This window comes from Pleurodeles waltl, chromosome 9 (assembly GCF_031143425.1).
Source record: "Pleurodeles waltl isolate 20211129_DDA chromosome 9, aPleWal1.hap1.20221129, whole genome shotgun sequence".
Classification (NCBI taxonomy): domain Eukaryota; kingdom Metazoa; phylum Chordata; class Amphibia; order Caudata; family Salamandridae; genus Pleurodeles; species Pleurodeles waltl.
The window spans coordinates 385,662,671-385,684,065 of record NC_090448.1 but is presented as its reverse complement, the minus strand read 5'-3'; the positions used below and the strand labels follow the sequence as shown (position 1 = coordinate 385,684,065).

The 21,395-nt window shown below is 42.8% G+C and overlaps 1 protein-coding gene across 2 annotated transcripts in view; it reads right to left on the bottom strand.

The window, feature by feature from the left end:
* RTN1 (reticulon 1) overlaps nucleotides 1–21,395 on the bottom strand; it is a 587,255-nt gene that overhangs the window by 25,544 nt on the left and 540,316 nt on the right. For both annotated transcript variants that reach the window (XM_069207015.1, XM_069207016.1), the window contains one exon: nucleotides 7,806–8,013. In XM_069207015.1, the coding sequence (XP_069063116.1) occupies nucleotides 7,806–8,013 (208 nt within the window). The remainder of the gene's footprint in view (nucleotides 1–7,805; nucleotides 8,014–21,395) is intronic.

Sequence of the window (21,395 nt, the reverse complement as noted above, 5' to 3'; positions counted from 1 at the left end):
CCAGTATTCACCTCACAGTATCTTCCCAAGGCTTCTCGGATATAGTGCATACTTCTGTGGACAACCTAATGCTCCCACAACGATCTAGCCCTATTCTCAATGCCAAAACGGGGGTGGGGAGTCTATTCCAGTGGCTGGCTGTATCCTTTTTAACCACCAATCACAAGCCCAATCCAAAGCAGAGCCAGGTTATATCAATTGGTGTGTATGTCTATTTTTATATGTAGGATAATCAACTTTGGGTCAGGCTGCAGTATCCATCCCAACATAGACCCAAGCAAGAGAGCACCACTGACAGCCAAGCACACTGCTGTGCCATATCGTATGCAAGAGGTCTTCATCTGAGGCAGGATAGAAGGCCACTCTGCCTATCTTCCACAATCTCCACATCGTGAGATTTACCCTATGCAGATATTTTCATTGAAAAGGTGAAGCCTAGTTGTTAAAGTCGATTGTCTTGGGGGCACCCTTGCCTCTTCCCACACCTTGTCCTTTAGGGGTCCCAAATTTCACTTCAAAGCCAAGTACAGTAAACCAAATGAGTCCAGATTGTTTCTCAGGTAGCAGTATACTTGTGTCCCTTTCTGGTCCCTCATTTCCCACAGGAGTACCTTTGCTTCAAGGTGATTGAATGTGGGAGGTCACCCAATCCAAAGATGTCCGGCAGAATTACATAACGCAGTTGTAGGTAGCAGAAAAACTGGCTATGATGCAGGTCGTATTCAGTGTGGAGGTCATGATACGACCTGACTACTGGCCTAACCATCACATCACCCAGGGTGATATTCCCAATAATGACCCATTTCTGGAACCCTTCTAACTCTTGTTTGAGTGTCATCACTACCCATAACTGTGTCTATTTGATTAGTCGTCCATCCCAACATCTTTAGGGTATCTCTCCAAATTGTATTACCAAATGAGTAGCTGCAGTCCATGAAGGATATACTCAAGCACCCACCAAACAGTAGGTGTTGTTTGGATGTTCCACTTAGCACCCATTTTTCTGTTGTGTACCAAGGATCACTTTCAGTGTTTTACCACCATTCATTTACAATTAACAGATGGGAGGCTCTATAGTAGAATTGAATATCAGCTGCTGCAATCTCACCCTGGGACTGGACTAAAATCATTTTGATAATGCTAGTCCCAGTACCAGAGAAAGATCTGTAGAGTGGAATGTATTCTATTAAAAAACAAGGAGCATATTTAAGAGCCGCTAGTGCCATTTCAACGCCACATTAGCATCATTTTTTTACGCTAATGTGGTGTTAGAAGGCCAAAAACACTGTGCCAGATTTACAAAGTGGTGCAATGCATGTATTGCGCCACTTTGTAACCCTTTGCACTACATTATGCCTGCGCCAGACATAATGAATGCAAAGAGGGAGTTCCCCCGTTAGTGGGGCCCAAACAAATGGAGCAAGAAAATCTAAAAGATTTCCTTGCGCCATTTTTTTCAGCACTTTTAATGCCTGCTCAGAGCAGGCATTAAAAGGAGACTGGCATTGCTTACAGTGGGCCTCTGGGTGCTTGCAGGATTAGCGTCAACACTTGTTACGCCAACCATGCAAAGCACTGGACTAGTGTCAGAAATCTTTACGTTAGTCCCCTAACTACCGCCATGGTGCACCGTATTTTAAATACAGCGCACAAATGGTGGTGTTGGGGGGTGCTAAGGGGTGCAAGCAAAGTGGCGCTGCACTGTGTGCAGCACCACTTTTCTTAAATATGCCCCCAAATGTGGTAATGCAAACTACATGTATAAGTTTGCAACTTATACAAAAATCTTGGCAGTGCCATTGTAAAAATCGCAGACCTGCCCAAGAATGGCAAAGGAAGCAAACTTCCACTGCCAAATTATCGATCAATGGTTGAATATTCCTCTCCCCTGCCACAGCAGTGTAGGGAGCAATGAGGAGAGGACATGGTGCAATGGCCAGAGCTGCCAACTTTAGAACTCGGGAACCAAGTTTGAGTCTCGGCGTTGGTCCATCTTGTGATTCAAGGCAAATAACTTAGTCACCCTTTCCTACAAAAATATGAATGTGTCCTTATGTAATGCAACTGGTGCTCATGTAAAGCTCGTGTAAAGCATTCCAATTCCTTTGGGTCAAGTTTGCGGTATATTAATTAACTGCAAAAAAAAGGTATACCCTGAAGCAATAAAAACATGGAATGACCACTTAGAACTCACAAGCCTACCACAGATACTAAGGGTATGTGCTGGCCAGAAAAAACAATGACTTAGACTTAATAATATTTAAACCAGTAGTTTCTCCTAAAACCTGGAGTATCTAAAGTGCATGCGGGCCCGACCACTCTGGTTCTGTGAAGACAATAAGGAGCATAAAGGGCTACCCTATCTGAGATGGCATCTTCCCATTTAAACCCCCTCACTTGGTCCTGGATGTGGAGCCACTCCGCCAGTGGCTCAATGGCGAACATGAAGAGGAGGGCCGTCAACAGGTGTTTCTTGGCCCACTCTGATCCTATCCGGCAAGTCCTTATGTATGCAATATACTGTGGCCCACAATTAAGCTGCAGAAGAAGGGTGAATAGATAATTCCACCACACCCGGTAGAATGTCTTCTTGTTGTCTGTCAGCAACACCACTGCAGGATCATCTAGTCTGTCAACCGGAGCATTATGCAACCATCGTATGTTGTGCCTTGTTGCTTGTTGGGGCATAAAACTGAATTCGCCCTGCCTGCCTATTGAGGGGATCACTTTGCAAACTTGCTCTGCCACAGTTTTTGCTGTAATGTTGACCTCCATATTCAGGAAGGAAATGGGGCATTAGAAATAGCAGAGCTCCCATGGGCGCCCATGCTTTGGCATCCCTACTAATTCAGCTGTTCGCAGGGTGCAGGTAACAATCTCTTGTCTCTCACAAAATGTCCTTTTATGAGTCTATGAGTTTATTAGCATAAAGTTTGAAGAACTCCAAAAATCCAATGGGACTTGGTGTCTTTCCCGACTACAAATGGCCCAAGGCCTCTGAGTGTTTGGTGGCTGTAAGGCCACCCACCAAGTATAGCTTCTCTGCTTCCAATGGTCCCCTGTGGGGGAGATCTTGGATTTTGGTGGTTTTGACTAGTTAGCAATTTGTGTGCACTGACATCTAATCACAAGAAGAAAGATTACAGAACATAGGGCCTCATTTACAAGAAACTGATGCTTCGGCTCCAATGCATCAGATTTCTTGCTCTGTCTAATAATTCCCTAATGACACAATGGATTAGCTCTATTTACCATGTTTCTATGGATGCATCAGAAATTTTGATGTATCTGAGGTGCTAAACTGACCCATTGCTGTACTAGCGTCAAACAAATGACTCTACTCTAGCAATGCGAAGAAAGCTCCTGTAGGAAAAAGCCCAACATCCGTTTAGTGCCTGCTCTGAGCAGGCATTACCATTTTGACGCAGTGAAGTTGCGGAATGATGCAGTGAAATGTTGAAAATTTCAATGAGTCAGTCCTGCGTGCCTTTTTGTCTAGGAACACCTACTTTGCATATCATTAGTGGTAGCTGGCGCCCAGGGGTGAAATGTGACACTAGAGGCCTCTAGCTTCCATTTGTAGATCCGGAGTTGGTTATGCGCTGTCACAGCGTCAAAAAGATGACGCTGCGGCAGCGTAACAGCCTTGTAAATAAGCCCCCTATTGTATACTGAATACTTCAGGACAGTGATCTGGTCATGTGAGACCTATAATCTGATCTATGTCACCAAAGTCTGAAGAACAGTTTGCCATGCAGTATGAGGTGTTAGACACCACAGGTGGGTGCAGATATATATGAGGGCATATCCCATACTCTAGGAATATATTTAAAAGGTTATTTGCGTAGAATGTGGTGGACTACACAGTCCACAGATATTGTAGATAGAATGGCAGATGTTGTTTACATTTTATTCGAAGCTGTGGAAAAGAACAGTCTCCATTTGGCATTCAGAACCACGGATAACAATGTGTGCATGATTATTAAAAGGGAACAGGCTCAGGTAGACGTTCGTCTTGGAACAAAAATACCTTCCTGTTGAGCTGATGCTGTGCTGCATGAAAGGACTCATACATGCTCTTTCTTGTAGTTGCTATGTGTGAAGGAGAGCCATGGCAACGGTATCCTGATTCAAGACCTAGGGTACCTTTATTGTTAAAGGTCGGTTCAGGTACTAAATTTACCAGCTGATGGAGGAGATTGTGTGTCATTGTGTGTTAACTTTAAGGTGATTTATTCAAACCTACAGGCTTTCTTTTCTCCGAGTTTATGCACATCATGGGTGGAGTATGTATGATGCTGTAGTACAATTAGCAAATGTGGGCTGTTGTCACTGCAGGATGCTCGCTGGAGGAGAGTCTGAGCATGAACATTGTCTCGCATAGTGTGCCCACCATTAACATTTTCTGGCACATGGGCCCCTGGGGTGATGGATCTATATCATTGTCTCTGAGACCAAGAGAGAAAATGACATCTATAAGCTACGTTTCACGGCTGCTATAAGATGTGACACCTTCATTTCTAATTTAAATAAATTAGACTACATGGACAACCTTTGGCAGATTTGTATAAGCAATGCTTCACTCCCGCCACTAGCAATGTAAGTAGCGTGAAATGCATTAGATTTCTTGTCAATCATACAACTCTTGGGGAGGCTCAATGTTAGCAGCACAGACGAGCAAAATGTTTAAGCTTTTATGTAAAAATGTCATAGCTGGGAAAAACTGAAGTTCAAATATAATACAAATAAAACCAGAACGGTAGCAATGACATTAGCCCTCTATTCTAAGTCGCCTACATTAACACCAAATTTGGAAGTACCATGCCTTGTGCCAAATAAACCGACATCCTTATTCCCCCCCAGTTCATCCTTAGAAAAGTTGCAAAGGGTAAGTGATATTTCTTCAAGTGTCTTTAGCTTGCGACATGGCTTTCACTTGCTCCCTCCTCCCTCCTCAGCTGTGTACTGTGATCCCGATCTTTTTTAATCTTGGCTTGACAGTTTTTACTGCCTGTAAGACGTGTTGTAACCAATGCACAGAAAGAGGGATGTCTGTCAGTTCCCTCTAAACACTAACTGGTTGGGCCAGGCCCTTTCAGCAACTGCTTTGAGACGGTTTTAATTACATTTTGGATCACCTCAGAGGATAATTTCTAACTCACCATGAAGCTATTGGATATTAAGCCCCATATTAATGGGGAATTGGCGTAGGGCAGCGCCCCAAGTGTTCTTGCAGTGCTACCCTACGCCAATGTGACAGCAGCACTTAATTTGAGCCAGTGGTTTGCGTGGGGGGTACCGTCGCTTGCTTTGGAGGGCCGGCACTTATTTTTCTGCATTAGGTGTTTGCTGTGAGCAAAAGAAACATATGGGAAAGACGGAGGAAGACAAAAACGGAAACGTGTCACAAAGGCAGAAAGCAGCTAGAGTGAGCTGAAGCTGCTGGGAGAGACTGTGAATTGATTAAAGAGGATTTCGCTGCCTCAGTATTCTGTGCTCACACATTTAATTGCAGCAGCCGCATGTTTCAAGGGAGAGCTTAGGGCACCGCCATGTTTTTATTTACAAATTAAGCAGTGTGTGATGAGGCAGGAATGCACACTATTTATGAAATACAGTGCATTCCTGTCCTTTCCACCTGCCTAGTGCCAAAGAAGGCACCCTTGAGCCATGGTGAAAGAGTGCCTGCGTTGCATGCAGGAGTGTTTTTGTGCAGTAAGGGACACCTTCCAGCACAAAAACAATAGAGAGGCATTTTTGTCTTTTTATCTCTGTTGCAGAATGCAGCACACATGGAAAGAATTAACAACAACAAATATTTCTCCTTGATATGCCTGCTCTGAGGAGGTATAAGATTTTGGCGCTGCTCCAGGTTTAAAGGATTTTGTAAATCTGGGGCACCGTGAAAATCCACCGGTGCTCCTTGGGAAAACCCACTGCAGCGCCCATGGAATGCCTCCCTGGCGCAGAGTAAAGCAAGGCAGTGACTTATACTGCTTTGTCTTACTCCATATCTAAGAGACCATACAGAGCCACGCAAAGTGGCTTTGGGTGGCCTCATACATATGGTTGAGAGCAGGAGTGACTCGTAAGGGTTTTGAAGAGGTGGGGCATCACGTACGGGGGTGAAGGGGGAATTAATTTAATTTTTTAAAATACACTTACCTTCACTCACCGTCGCTGCCACCACCACGCCGCTTTTCTCCTCCAGGCACAGGCTTCCAGCGTGCCCTGCGACCAATCCTGATGCTGCTCAGAGCAGCGTTAGGATTGGCTGGGAGCGCCTAGCCAGGGTGCCCCCAGGCAGACTAAGAGCCTGTGCCTACTCTCTCCAGCCTGGAAACACAATACCGGGCTGGAGAGAGCACAGTGCGCATGTGTGTTTGGCCGGCCCAAGACGGCCTGCAAAACATACATGCGCAGTGAGGGGAATGCTCTGTGCACTCCTCTCCATGGCTGTCATCCCCAATGCCCTGTCCCTTTTACTACAAAACGATAATAAACATAGTTTATTATCGTTTTGTAGTAAAAGTAAAACATGTAGTTAATCAGCTCATCTGAAATAAGCAAATTACGGTGGGGAGTGTGCTAAGAAAGTAGACTTTCAGGTTCAATGCTGTAAAAAATGAAAATGGTTTACCATGCTTTGTTGATGGTAGAAGACAGTCAGGGAAAAAAATCTGCCTTTAAACAAGGACACCATTAGTACCACCATTATCAAAATTAGGCAGATCTAAAAATTCAGAAAACATCTGTGGCAAACAATGAACTTTTCAATCCATTTAGGCATTTAGGAATTTCCTTAACAAATTCATGTGAAAGATGTACTCTTGAGAGCCATGGACCATGCCCTACCAAGTGGTGAATAGACTGCTACATTTTTCTTGTCTAGTGCCATGTAAGCTAAAGGAATTACTGGGGTTGCATTACAAAACCAATTGCAACATACTGAACATATCAAGCCATACGGACAACAGCAAAGTGCATTGGAAAGAGGGTGGTTTTGTACCCTTGGAAGCTCTAATAATGAGTGGAGGCCGTCCTAAAAAAATAGTACTGCCTTTATGGAGAATAAATCATTGTGTCATTTTCCAGAGGCTATTAGAAGTTTTATTCTGTGAGAAAGAAGCTAATGTAGTGAATGGGGGGAGCTTTAGCAAAGAGTATTTCAGAGAATAGATACCCTCATTTGAAAGGCTTAAAGGGAATGGTTGAGTGTTGAATAAATGTTAAGCAGTGAATGCACATGACTATAGGAATGTCTAATACAGGTAATGAGTGGAACTTTAAGACAGCATAATGCAGGGCATGTATTAGACATCAGAAAGTCGAATGCACGAAACCACATTAAAGGATAATACATGGAAAGGAATACATTTTGCAAACATATTGGATACGGGGAATGGACGGGTCCTTGAGAAAGGCTAATACAGCAAATTAAGAGGATTCTGGAAAAGTGTACATGCAATGTAACAAATGGAAGCTGTGACATATCCTTGCATTTGATCAAGTTTGAGTTTCTATCGATACAACTGTATGAAAAACAGTAATAAACAAGGGGATGCATGTATTGGCAGCCACCCCGAAATGTATATAAGCCCAAAACGTGTGCTCTACTTCTGTTTGCTAACACTTTGTTGGAGTGCCATTGCACATGCCTAGTTGGGACCCTGTCCAAGGCAAAGATAAAAAAGCTGCGAATACACCAAATAATGCATAATTGAGTAGAGAGCACAAAACAATCAGTCATAAGTTATTATCAGATGATGCAAAGTGCACGTGGCACAAGAAAAAGAAGTACTCACTTAAATGGATGCCCCTCATCGGTCTTCTGCACTGCCTGGAGCACTGACTTGTAGATCCTGAAGCTGATGGTGGCAGAGAGGGCGGCGAGGGCCAGGTATGCAATGACGCTGACAACGCTGAACTGGGTCAAGGAAAAGAGCATTAAGAGGACGCTTCCAAACACGATGCCAGTCTGCTTTATGTCACGCCAGTACAGCAGGTCAACGGCTATGGAGAGAAACACAAATGTCAATATCGTGAATGCAGCAAATCCAGTTCTTAAAAACTAACGACAAAAGAGGCTACAGACTTCAGCAGGGCGTTTTAATGTAAAAAGATACCGAATGCATTCGGCTTCCAAATCTAAAGATACTGTTAGCCAAATCTGAACAGTTCTAAACCAGTACTTTATCAGGCTGCCATAATGAGTTCAATGAGCACAAGTTGTACCGCCTCATTAGAATATTTCTGTTTTTTTTTTAATGTTACACAACCACTTCTACTCACTTGATCCTGTTGCTGAAATGCAAATTAAGGCTGCTATTGTGCATCGTCCTAAACCTTTTCATGATAAAATGCAATGCATGCTTATTTTCAGATTGCAAGACCTACAATTGCCTCTATCACGAACATTTAAAATATCTTTTTTTTTTTAATTGATTAGTTTAAATTAAGTGATATATTGCATCCTTTGTAACGTGATTTACAAGAGCTCCAGTGACCTCCAGCACATGCGTAAGCTAGGTGCAGAGTTCTCTGTACCACACACAATGCCTGTTCGGGGACAGGCACAAGGTACCTGAAAGCAGCATCCAATTTCAGGCCAATAAAACATTTTGCCCCAGGATGGTTTCCACGATTTCCTTATAAGCTGTAAACTAGATCAAACCTCCAGGCAGAGACAGCTTTATCATTGGTGGTGCCCAGTGCAACAATCTTTGTTGGCATTCCCCACCCCCATGACTGCCTTCTTAATGGATTCCCTCACTTCCACCCTCCAATGGGGCCCTCATATCTCCTAGCCCCTCTCTCACATTTATTTACTTTATAGCACTACTCATTCCAAAGTTAACTGTCAGAGTGGTTTACTTCACAAACATATTAAACAGAGACAAGTGTGTAACTCAATGTATAAAAAATGAAACTTAAGATAAAGAGGGACTACAAGTTGTAGAGGTTACATGTCATTCATAATGGTAGGTATTATGGCCCATATTTATACTTTTTTAGCACCGCATTTGCGTCATTTTATGACGCAAAAGCGGCGCAAACTTACAAAATGCAATTATATTTTGTAAATTTGCGCCGCTTTTGCGTAAAAAAATGACGCAAATGCAGCACTAAAAAATATAAATATGGGCCTATATGTTAAGAGTGCTTGGTCTAGAGAAAAGGCGGGGGAGATAAGCTAGGTTTTTACGATGTGCAGTAGCCAAAGCTGAGGTGCTACATTGTTTAAAAACGAGAGAGCACAGTAGTTCTATATCTACTAAAATATGGTACTGCGGCTCTCTCCTTTTGTGCTGCCGTATGTTAGGCTGCCTTGTGCCAATGCACACATTCTTGCACCAAAGTGCAATGGTACTTAAGTGATGTCAAGGTTAGGTTTTATACTGGAAGGGCAGCCTTCCAGCATATACTTCTTTGCTTAGAGAAAGTTTAACACTTTACCTTTTTGTATGTGTACTATACAGTGCAGTGCACTATGTGACGCTGGAAAGATTTGGAGAAAATACATCTTTTCTCCAGTTTTACGTCCACCTCATGGAGACATTGGTGACAAAATCATGGGGGACTGCTTGGGAATGCCCATATACCAGCCCTGGTATGCCTCCTTGGTGTAAAGTAGCTCGTTGTGCTATGATGTGTTATTTGAGAGCTACTGGCCAATGTAATTCAGGATTTCCTTTTATTGCTACCCAAAAGAATCCTTAATAGCAATCTTAGAATGATGAAAGAAGGAGGGGAAAACAATAAGACTGTACACCTATGCCTTTCAATTTGCATGCAGCACTTGATGCCAGTTCATAGCTAAATGTGCGATATTAGAAGGATTGTTGATGGTTACTTATGAACTTCAAGTTGCAAAAGGATCCCTGTGACAAAAGCAACAACCCACTAAGGGTCTGTGGTCTGCATGTCACACTTTATGTCATGAAGCAGAAACATTACCCCTCTATGCTACTGTACCATGAGTCAAAAGTGTGACTAAACAAATCATAGATCTCTCCCGTAACATAGCTGCTAAGTTTCCCAGTTCTATGCGTAAAGGGCTCATCAAGTCCAGTTTTTTTTTTTACTGAATTCTGGAACTTGTATTGTTATTTTGTTATGGAATACTGAAGACTACAAGTCCTTGAATTGAAAGAAAAAAACGTGGACTGGACCAGCACATAACGCATGGACCTGGGAAACTTAGCAGAACTGCTTAAAGTGCATTACCCACCTGAGTTATAATGTTGACAATTTATCCCCTGAAAAATGCATTGTACATAAAGATCTCTGCATGGTGTTCTTATCTTGGCTCAGCCTGTCATGCAGATGGCACCCCATTGATCTGGGTATCCAGAGCGATGGTATTGGTTGCAGTGCCCTAAAGCTGGCCAGGCAGTACCTTGGGGATCCAGCCCTCGACTGTGGAATGCACTGAAGCCAAGCCATAGAAACTACATCCTTTTCAGGAAATTCCTGAATAATTAGCAGTTTCAATTAACTTCCAAATGATGTCCATATATTCAGTGGCAGTGTCTGAATAATACTATCTTAGGGCCCTCCAATCAGTCACTGAGCTCCCCCTTGTATCTCAATGTCATACACACTTTGACCGGAGAGCTGTGCATAGACCTAAAAGCCACAGAGAGTACCTTCTAAATCCTCTTAATTTTAAGGAGGTCAATTAGAGTTTGATAGAGTGAGAGCACTGCCAAACATTGGCAGTGCTCCTGCTAAGCCAAATTTGCAATTTCACCTTGACAGGCATGTGGGTCACCAACCACAACTGCATCTAAGAAGATTGCGCTCTAGGGTGAAATTGTGTCCCATATTTCATAATATACCATAAAAATGTATTCCCTTAGCATGAAAACAGATGAAGTTCTTTGGCAATACCTACAAGAAAGCTTAGCAAAGGCTTTATCTGCTATTACATTTAGCCCACAGGTGTTTCATCCTTTTTTGCTCCTAAGCCTCATGGGAATGCCATCTCTTCATTGATCATCAAGAATTCAACACAATTATAATGTGAAACTCATCTCCTTTTTCTCCTTTATCACTTTTGTAGGACCACATAAAGACAGTAAGACCCTCATTATTAGTTTGGCAGGCGGCCTCATACCGCTGAGAGACCACCTGTGCGGTCCAAACACTGCCGGCCCTATTTGGAGTTCACCGCAGGGCCAGCGTTTCTGCCCACCAGCCCTGCGGTGAACAGGGCCTTAACTCTGCAGCTGGCTCATAATGGAGCCAGCGGCAATGTGGCTGTGTGGTGGGTGCAGCAGCACCCGTCGCGTATTCCACTGCCTGTAATTCGGTGGAATGTGTGACAGGGCTGTGCATGGGGGCTCCTGCACTGCCCATGCCAAGTGCAGGGGCCATCAAGGTCCCCCCTACACCTCCATTCCACCAGCCTTTCCATGGCGGTGGAACCACCATGAAAAGGCTGATGGTATGGGGACTCGTAATCTAGAGGGCAGTGCTGCTTGCAGCGCTGCCGGATCGCCAGGCTGCCAGCAACCTGGCAGTGTCGGCAGTCCGACCATGGCAGCTCCGCCACGGTCATAATGTAGTGGTCCGACCGAGACAGCGGCGGTCCGACTGCCACTGTGAGTCTGGCGGTCTTGAGACATAATGAGGGCCTCAATGTACTTACTAAGCTTAATATAAGGGTAGCTTACAGCCTTTTTTCAGATCAAAGAAGGTGATGAATAGAAGACAGCCTTTAACACTCGGTATGGTCACTTCAACCATTTTGTAATGACAATTGGGCTATGTAATGCTCTACCTGTGTTTCATCAGATTGTGACTAATACTTTCAGAGATTTGCTAGATAAATTTCTTACTATATACCTTGGTGACATCCTCATGTGTGGGAATAGCTGCAGTCTTTATAAGTTAAGTCAGAAAAAAGTGTCTTTTAAGTCTCCCAGGTTTCATTCCTGCATTTTCAAATTTCTACCAGTGGGATTGGTAACAACAAGACTGAAGTCCAGGGAGTTTTAGAAAGGCCTTAACCAAGCAATGTAAAAGCCATCAGAAAATTCCCAGGTTTTTCCAACTTTTAGCTACAAGTTATACTCGACTTTTATACCACTGTTAGTCCTCTTACAAAACTCACACAAAATCAAGGAGTCCTTGATCTGGGGTATAGATCAAGAAGTGGCATTTCAAACTCTAAAATAAGAAGCATTCACCTGTGCCCACATTCTGAAACATCCTATCTTCCAGTTACCTTTTTCTTTTTGAATAGATGCTTCAACTATTATATTTTCAGTAGCCTACCTCTACTGAAGCTTTACATCTGGTTGCCTACTACTGCAGGACCTTGCTGGCCACAGAACGTAAGTATACGGTCTCTGATTTGGAATCACTCACTATACAAGAATTCTTTTGTAACTGATAACATTATTTGGTCCTCTCAATTCGAGCGTGCCATAAAAACATTTCATAATTAAAGTCTGTGCTAATACCTGTCATTGGTGGAATCTCATCTTTTCAAACTTCAATTACTTGATCACTTAAACACCTACTAACAGGCACGCATAGGCTGAGGCCATGTCAAGGCAGTGCTAGGATGATTGTCACACTCAGATGTCTCATTCTATCTTGTCACCTAGGACGTCTTTGTCTTGGATTACTTCCTAGTGCAACTTCGTCGAATACAAGAAAAATTTGATTCTATTGTCTAGCTACAACAAAAACCTGACATTCGCAAAATAGGCATAATCTCCTATTTCTTACACACATAGCTCTGAAATGGTGAGCTGCTTCTTCTTTAGTGGGACACCCTGGCTCACAAGAAAACATTAGAATTAGTGAAAAGGATTTTAGGTCTCTAAAATTAAGTGGCAGGGCAAACCAGCATGTAGCCAATTGCATGGTCTGTACTCAGGCCATATCTACTCATACTAAACCTTCATGATACCTGAAACCCTTGCCTACCTCATTAAGTATCATTGATAGAGGGTCTCAGTTCCACATACACCACAGTTAATATGTGAAATGTGTTGCTGAGTCACCAAGTACTCCTCTTCCTACCATACTTTTGGACAGGACCCTTGATTAGGAGGTCAAAGCCACTTTAGATTTTCAAGATAATTACAGTCAATTTTTCCCCCTAATTCTGGACAGAACTCATAAAAAGTCTGAGGACCTTGCACTTCAAAAAGAGATTTGCACCAAAAAGTGTACCTCCATAGAAGTTAGAAACAAGTTTTCTTTGCTTACCGTGTGGATGTGCTGTACTGTACAGAACACACACACAATTATTATAGTGTTAAACAATTTCAAAGCTTAACGTTTTGTACTGAAAGTGTCCCCTACTAGTACAAAAACTATGCTTCACTTCACACACACATCTTGCTGCAATGTATCCTAAAATGTACCAGCGTTGGGGTGAAAAACAGTGCCATATTTTAGTAGATGTGGCACTGTTCTGATTTCTACCTATCATACAATGCAGTCCAACAACTTGTCTGCTGTGCAGCGTTGCTTGAATTCTTTGTAAATCTGCTCATATATTTCCAAAGTGTGAGCCTGCTGATGTTTTAAGTGCTTTATGCCAGAGGCAGAAGAATTCTTCAGGTAGTTCTCAGCTATAATTGGGAAGCTTTTGTAATCTCTGAATTTTTAAAATCTCATTTTCATTATTTGTGAGCATGTGAATAGAGCTTTTTATTTTTGTTCCCACATTTCTAGTGTGCTTCATCAATAACTTTTTTACTGCTTTAGGTGTGCCTGTGATATCAGTCATGCTCGGAAAAAAGGACGTCCAAAAGACCTACCGTTGGACAGGCCTTCTGACTATCTGAAGGTGCCCCCACTGTGGGGAATAGGGTGCCAGCAGAGGGTTTCTAAATTACGTGGGAGAATTGTGAGTTTGATGGGGTGGTAGAACTGCCAATTTAGGTCTTGATTAAGAGTCAAGCAGAGAGGTATTTCCATATGGAATACTGCTTTGCTAGATTCTGAGTCAGTCAGAGTTCCCACACCCAGGGCCTCATTTACAAGAAACTGATGCATCATCATCGATATGTCAGATTTCTTGTACCTGCTGCACATCCCATAATGACTCCATGAATGTGCTGTATTTACAATACAGAGCTCCATGATGCATGTTTTCACAGATGCATCAGAAATTCTAAAGCATCTGTTGGTGCTAAAGTGATGCATTGCTGAAGTTGCGTCGTAAAATTGACGTAACTGCAGCAATGCGAGGAGAGTTCCATTGGAAAAATCCCTGCATCAATTGTACCCCTGGTCTGAGCATGCGGTAACATTTTGATGCAGTGAAGTCATAGAGTGATGAAGTGAAAAGTTGTCAATTTCACTGTGTCAGTTCTACGTGGCATTTTCCATGGGAACACCTTCCCAGCATACATTATACCTGGCGCACGTATAATGTAACGTAGGGCTTTACAAAGGGACACAATTGGCCTGATGCGTCAGTTTAAAAATATGGAGCACTCTAGTGCGCTGCTAGCACCTCCGCTGCGTCAAAAATGATGCAGCAGCGGCGCAAGGGGCTTGTAAATGAGGACCCCAGTTTTCCCAGGTGTTGGAACACTGAACCTGATTTCACCATGTAGTTATTCCATGTGGAAAAATTGCATTAACATTTGACTGCAGGAGCCAGTTCTCTTTCCTCTTTGCTTTTGGCAAAGGCTCACAAGGCTCACCCGTAATGAATTTGGCAACCCCTTCTCTTCCTGCACCACCTCCCTCCTCACCAACCTCACACAGAGGTTGCAGCATACATTTATCACCTGCTAGAAGCAGGTGATAAAAGGGCATGTCAAACCCCATGGAATTGTGAATTTCAGATTGTTAGTATGGAGGGACCGGGAAATCTGGTCTGATATGGTTATTCGAAATCCCTTGGGGTTTAATTAATAATAGCTTGATACTGGCATAGTGTTACCGTACAGTAATGTAAATATCACATGCAGACTGGACTGCACTCTGCTAGTACCATGCAACTCATAATCTGAGCTTTAGCATTTCTCCTGTCTTTCCTAACTCAAAATGATTCTAAATGTATGCCTCCATCACCACAACTGTAATTGTAGGGCCTCCCCACTTTACTTTTTCATTTTATTTTTGGAGAAATTCTTTTTTTACACATCTGTGAATCAGCGGCTCCTCCGTAATGGCGGAGGAGCCTCGTCCTGCTGGGTCAGAGCCAGAAGCAGAAAAATAAATTGATATTTCACTATTGTTTTTTTTTTCTGCTGCTGGCTGAGACAGTCTGTTCAGGGGGAGGCGGGGCTGGGCCATGGGAGGGGGAGGTAGGAGGAGGGAGTGGAGAGGGCCCTTAACTACGCATATCTGTTTGGCTCGCCATTCTAGGCTGGCCAAACAGACATGCGTAGTTATGTTTCTCCAACCCAGCTGTATTTGTCAGCTGAGTTTGAGAAACAGCACAAAATCTCTGTGCCTGATCGAGCAACAAACCAGCCTGCTCGGGCCACTCCCAGTGCTGAGATTGAACAGGGACTTTTTGGTACTGGGACCAGGAAATAGAGGAGAGCGAGGTGGGCGGCAGCACCAGCTAAGTGTTTCTTTTTTATTAACCCCCGTGCCCCTCTCTTGTGCTCCCACAGCTCTCCCCAACTGTGCTTTTCCCATCCCACCACTTTTAATTCATATCGGCCATTGATGCTGTGAATTCACACATAAAAAGCCTGTAGTGGCAAATCAAGAATCCATACTATGCTAAAAAGATTTTCCCGTTCGTATTTTGATTTGACACTGTTGTGCTTTTCTGTTCCAGTCTACGTTTATTATTGTAAATTATTAAACATTATGATTATAAATCAAATTAAAATATAATTAAAAATGAATAAATGCATAAATTATGGATTATAATACAACATAAATATAAATTAAATTATCAATTGTAATTAAGATGAAATTTAATATTGAAACTAGATTGATTACCTTGCATGCAAGCTTTTATTAGTTTAAATAAGATCAAAGGGGCTATTCAGGCCAAGGAGGACAGTCTCTGCCAGTTCCCGAAGGTGCTGCTGTAGAGACTATTCATCGGATTACAAGATGGTATACTTCTCCAAAGTAAAAGAAAGTTATTCTAAATTAAAGAAATTGGAGAAAGTTTATTTTTCATTCAGTTTGCAGGACACCTATAATCTACCAAAATAACTTTTGTGTTTAATTAGGGAGGTTCAAAGTTCTACTGCAAGGCAAAATGACATTTCGGCCTCTGCTAAATTACGTGAGACACTTTCTAAGTTCTGTTGTGATAAGATTGTCACTATCAGTGAAGACATTTGTACTTAATCGTCTAATAAGCCTTCTTCCCTTGATTCTCTTTCCACTTTGGGTAGAAACGATGAAACACTAGAGGAAGTCCATCCACTATAAATTGTACATCTGACCAGCCCTGCCAAATTTTCCAGATCCATGCGTGATGTGCTGCTCCAGTCCAGTTTTTTTTCTTTGAATTCTGTGACTTGTTGTTTTGCTTATTCCATTATAAAACAGGATTACAAGTTCCTGAATTCAAAGGAAAAAAAACTGGACTGGAGCAGCACATCATGCATGGATCTGGCAAATTTGGCAGCTATGCATCTCATCAAAACAATTTATAAAAGCCAGCTCTCTGGGTCACTATTGGATATTTTCATGCAAAACTAATGCAGAAACTTGCAGGTGTGCTAGTGTATCACCTTATTCAGCTCTTCAATTGCTTGTTGACGATTGCCCTGGTTCCTCTTGCCTGGAAGAAAGCAGTTATAAAACCTTTATGACAAACAAACACTGTAGACTCCTTTGACCCCAATAATTTCAGACCCGCCTGCCTTATGTGTTGAAATTTTTGGAGAGATCGATCTTTCTCAAACTCCATGACTTTGTGGAATCTTATGATGTTCTTGATCCTTTCCAACTTGAATTCAGGCCCTGAAAGTGCTCTCAAATGGTAGTGCTCTCTGCTTTGACGATCTTCACAGATCACTGAATGCAAAAGGGCCAGAAGTCCTAGTGCTCTTGCAACTCTCAGCAGCCTTTGATACCACTGACTATAACATCTTATATACCAGACTGAAAGGTAAGTGTCATCTATAGTCTAGCACTAGTATGGACTTTCTGACTTCACATCAGAAGATGATCACCCTTCATCCTTTCTCGTCTTTACCAAAAAACACTTAATATGGCGTACTTCAAGGTTTGATCGTATCCCCTTTGCTTTTCAATATTTACATGAGATAGTGGGTAGACCCTCTTCATTGGGTGAAAATAAGGTTCTATACGTACGCCAGCAACACAAAGCTAATCTTTGGCTTAACCCCTCAGACCAAGTGCCTCTCTGCCTGCTTATAATATGGTGGTGGATAAATGTCAACCTTTTGAAACTGAACACTAACGAAATGGAGATTCTGTTTTTGTCCCCCGAATTCAGCTAACAATCTTAACTGGCCAACTTCTTTTGATTCTTTTCTACTCCTATGCTGCAAATTTGTATTTAGGGCCAAATGTTTATCTTGGCGGTATGGCCAATTTAGATGCAGGTGGACCATAGGTTATATATTACTCCTTCTCCACCATGATTAAACCCCTCCAACAGCCCTGTGAAGTAAGGGCTGTCAGATGCAGAACTCTAAGGCCATCCACCTAATTTAGACGGCCAGAATTAGAGCTCACTTTTCATTGCCCATCACCGCCAGGAAAATCCTGGCTGTACGGTGTAGTGAAAACTGCTAAATGCTCCCCTTGCTATGAGAGAGGACTACCATGGCAAGCGGATCATTTCTTTTTTCTTTTTCAAAAAGAAAATACCAGAAGCATGGTTTTCTTTCTGAAAAGAAAAAAGAAAACAGCTTGGTGCAGGGCTACATCATGTTGAAGGAGCTATGCACCAAACTGTGAACAGTATTGACAGGAACCACCATGATGGTGGTTCCTGCTAGTGCTGTAGAAATGTCAGCTGGCTTGGCAGCCATTTCTAAATTTTGTGGGCAGAGTAGTCTTGGTGTGGTGGACGTTAAGCCCTCTGCCAGGCCAGATTACTCCATCTGCTCAAAAATAAATTGGGCCCTTAATTCTCACATATCCAAAGTGTCCAAAGTCTGATTTTTCCACCTGTAATCCTGATAGAACTTTTTTCCATTCCTAGATATGGAACTTGTGGCTCCAGTTATCATTGTATCAATACAATTTTGACTGGACTATGGAAATGCAGTACTCCTACACACTAACACAGAACATGATTTCCCAGTTCCAGCTTAACCAAAACTCTGCTGCTTGGCTGCTTTGCCACCTCAAGAAATACAACTCTATTCCCCAACTTTGCATTGGTTAGAAGAGCACAAACATATTGTTTTCAAAGCTTTGTCCATAGTTCATTAATATATCTTTACAAACAAATCAGGATTTTTTTTCTTAAAGTATGTTTCTGTTATAAACCTTCAATACAGGTTCACTCTGAAAATACATTTTTCCTACAGTAAGAACAGTGAATTTTGGTGATAATTCATTTTCTGTTGCAGGGGCCAAATTCTGGAATTCACTGCCTCTGCTTTTAAGAATTTAGTCTTCACTGTCTAGAACTGTTTAGAGCCCTCAAGATGTTATTTTTAACACCAAATCTTGGGCGTCATATTCGCTATGACTGATCATCTCTTCATCTTCATCCAAACAGTCCAAAGCACCAGGCAACTTCAGTGATCGTATGCTAAATAAATATCCTTTATGACTATCATTACAAGCAGAGCTGGACTGGGAACATAAAACACCCTTGGCAAACATTATAAATTTAGCTTTCATGTACAGACATGCTAATGCTATCTAGAACCAGCTCCAAACAAAATACAAAAAACAAGCAACTCTTTCAAGTTGCCGCCAGGATTGCGTAACATGCATCACCACTCCTGGAGGCCGAAAACGGCCTCCAAGTCTTAAACTGGCCTCCTGGGGCTCCAGCCTCCCCGGGAATTGCCTGCTTGCATGGCTGGCCAGTCTAACAATGATTATAAGTACCATAGAGTACATTCTTTTTGTATATCAAAGGACAGGACTGTTTTTTAGAAGTGTTCTCATGGATTTTAACCTTGCACTCTATGGAACCACCAGCTGTTTAGAAGTAGAGATTTATACTCTGCTGACACACATGCACAAATGCCCCGCATATGGTTACTCAAGCGAATACATCTTAAAAGATGGTTCACAGTATCCCTGAAGGTTCCTAGATTTTGCATTATTGCTTTTTCTTATGTCTTCTTCCGACACCTCTGCTGAAGATTGCGCTGAGTAGCTCCAGAGGGTTCATTTTTGGAGTGGAAGTTAGTCCTACATTAATTTGCTGTGGTTGGGTTCATGGTTGCACTTTTAGTGCTGTGAGCTTCATGTGGGATTTGCCATACTAGTGCATTGACATATGACGATGTATATGTCATCAGATGGGTCGCATGCACTGAAAGCCAGTGTGTTTCCTTTAGATGCTTGGTTACCTTGTACTTTTGATTATGCTGTTGTGCCCATCAACTTTGATACAGTAAGTAGGTAATGATCACAGTTGTGGGCTCCTTTGGGTTAAGCCACATCCTAGGGTACCAGCAGAGTGCTGCATTTTCAGCATTTACGTCTTCCCTAGAGCCTTCTTCTTCCTCTCTTTTCTCAGTTTGTGTAGTGCTTCAGTCAGCCGCTTCCAGTGTAATGATGCTGTCTATCACCTGCTACCACAAGTCCCCCCTGGAAGAAACTTCTGAGGATGCATTTCAGCTTGATGCTGAAAGTGGAACCGTGTACATTGTTAACCTCAGCCATACACTGTTAGGTCTTCCTCCTTAGGGTCTTGTCGGTCTGCTATGTGGTCTGACGAGTTCCCTGATATGTTCCTTGACATGTTGATGTTTGTAAGAGGTAGCCATGTCTGTGGCCATTCACTACCGTACATACTTCCCCTCTTGCACATGAAATAGTCCACTGATTTGATAATCGGGGTCTGTTATTCACAAAGTACACATGTGCAGAATATGATCTGCAGGCAATGTGTATGTTACACGTGCACTTCCAATAAACAGAATGTAGTGTACCATGCATCAGAATAAATGCATGGTCAGTATGTGTGGAGTAATTTTCTGAAACACAACCTCACACTGTACTGCACCGAACATGTGCATCCGTTTCTATGCATTGTAGGCCTATTTGTCTACTGCACACTTTGTAAAACATGCATTATACATTAATAGTAGCAATCTGACACAAATTCTGCACTTGGCAAATTGTTTGTGAAGCACAACAAATGTACATTTTGCACCTAAATGTACAAACAAATTTCAACATTCTTCATTTTTAGGGAATTTGGCCATGGTAGTTTTGGAGCACAACCCTAGTCGCAAAAGTTGAGCAACAGTGAGACAAAGATTGACAAGTGTTAAAATATTCAAAACTATTCAAAGAGGTAAGCTGGCTGTCCAAGAATAGAGCTTTACAGAAGACAGAGCAAAGCTTGAAGGTAAAGGATGGCCATGAAGTGGAAGCCAATGGAGTGAGATGAAGCGGGTGTCGATGACGTCTAAATGCAATGTGTTGTTGAGTGGAAAACAACATTTACATGGACAAGGGTAGATTCAGGTGAGCTAGAAATGCATTGTTGCCCCTTATAGCATGAAGAAGGGCTAGTGATTGAAAAGGAGGTCGGAGGCTGTTGGGGAGATTGTAGGGTTTACCCAATTCTATTGTTAGTATTGCAGACGTATTTGCAGTGTTGTATTTGCACTTGCATTGTTGTAGTTGTATTTGCAGTGTTGCAGTTTTACATGTAATGCTGTATTTCTAGTCTTCTGGTGCTTTCATTGTTCTTGCATTGCCGTAGTTGCAGTCGCGGCACGCAACCCGGAAGGGGCAGGGCGGCGCGCAGGGGGAGGGAGGGGGAATTAACGTGAGGGGGGGAAGGGTGGAGTACATTAAAAATCATTTAAAAAACAGTTACCTCCTCCGCTGCATGCCGCTCCATCCGCTCCTCTCGTCGCTGCTGCAGGGCCAATCCTGATGCTGCTCAAAGCAGAGTCAGGATTAGCTGGAATCAACCAGCCGGGGAGCTCCCAAGCAGACTGGGAGCCTGTGTAGGCGCTCTCTAGCCCAGCAACTGTGTTCCTGGGCTGGAGAGAGCCCTGTGCGCATGTGTGTTTGGCTGGCCCGAGACGGCTGGCCAAACACACATGCGCTACGAGGGGAGTGCTGAGCACTCCCCCTCACTGCTTGTCACCCCCGTGGCCCCGCCCCTTTTCTCCAAAAACGATATTAAACAAAGTTAATCATCATTTTTGGGGAAAAGGTTTGCAGCTGCCGCTGCTGGCGGGGCAGCAACGCTCCTCTGCCCTTATGGAGGAGCCGCCCTTGTGTAGTTGTACTTGTGGTACTGTAGCTGTACATTT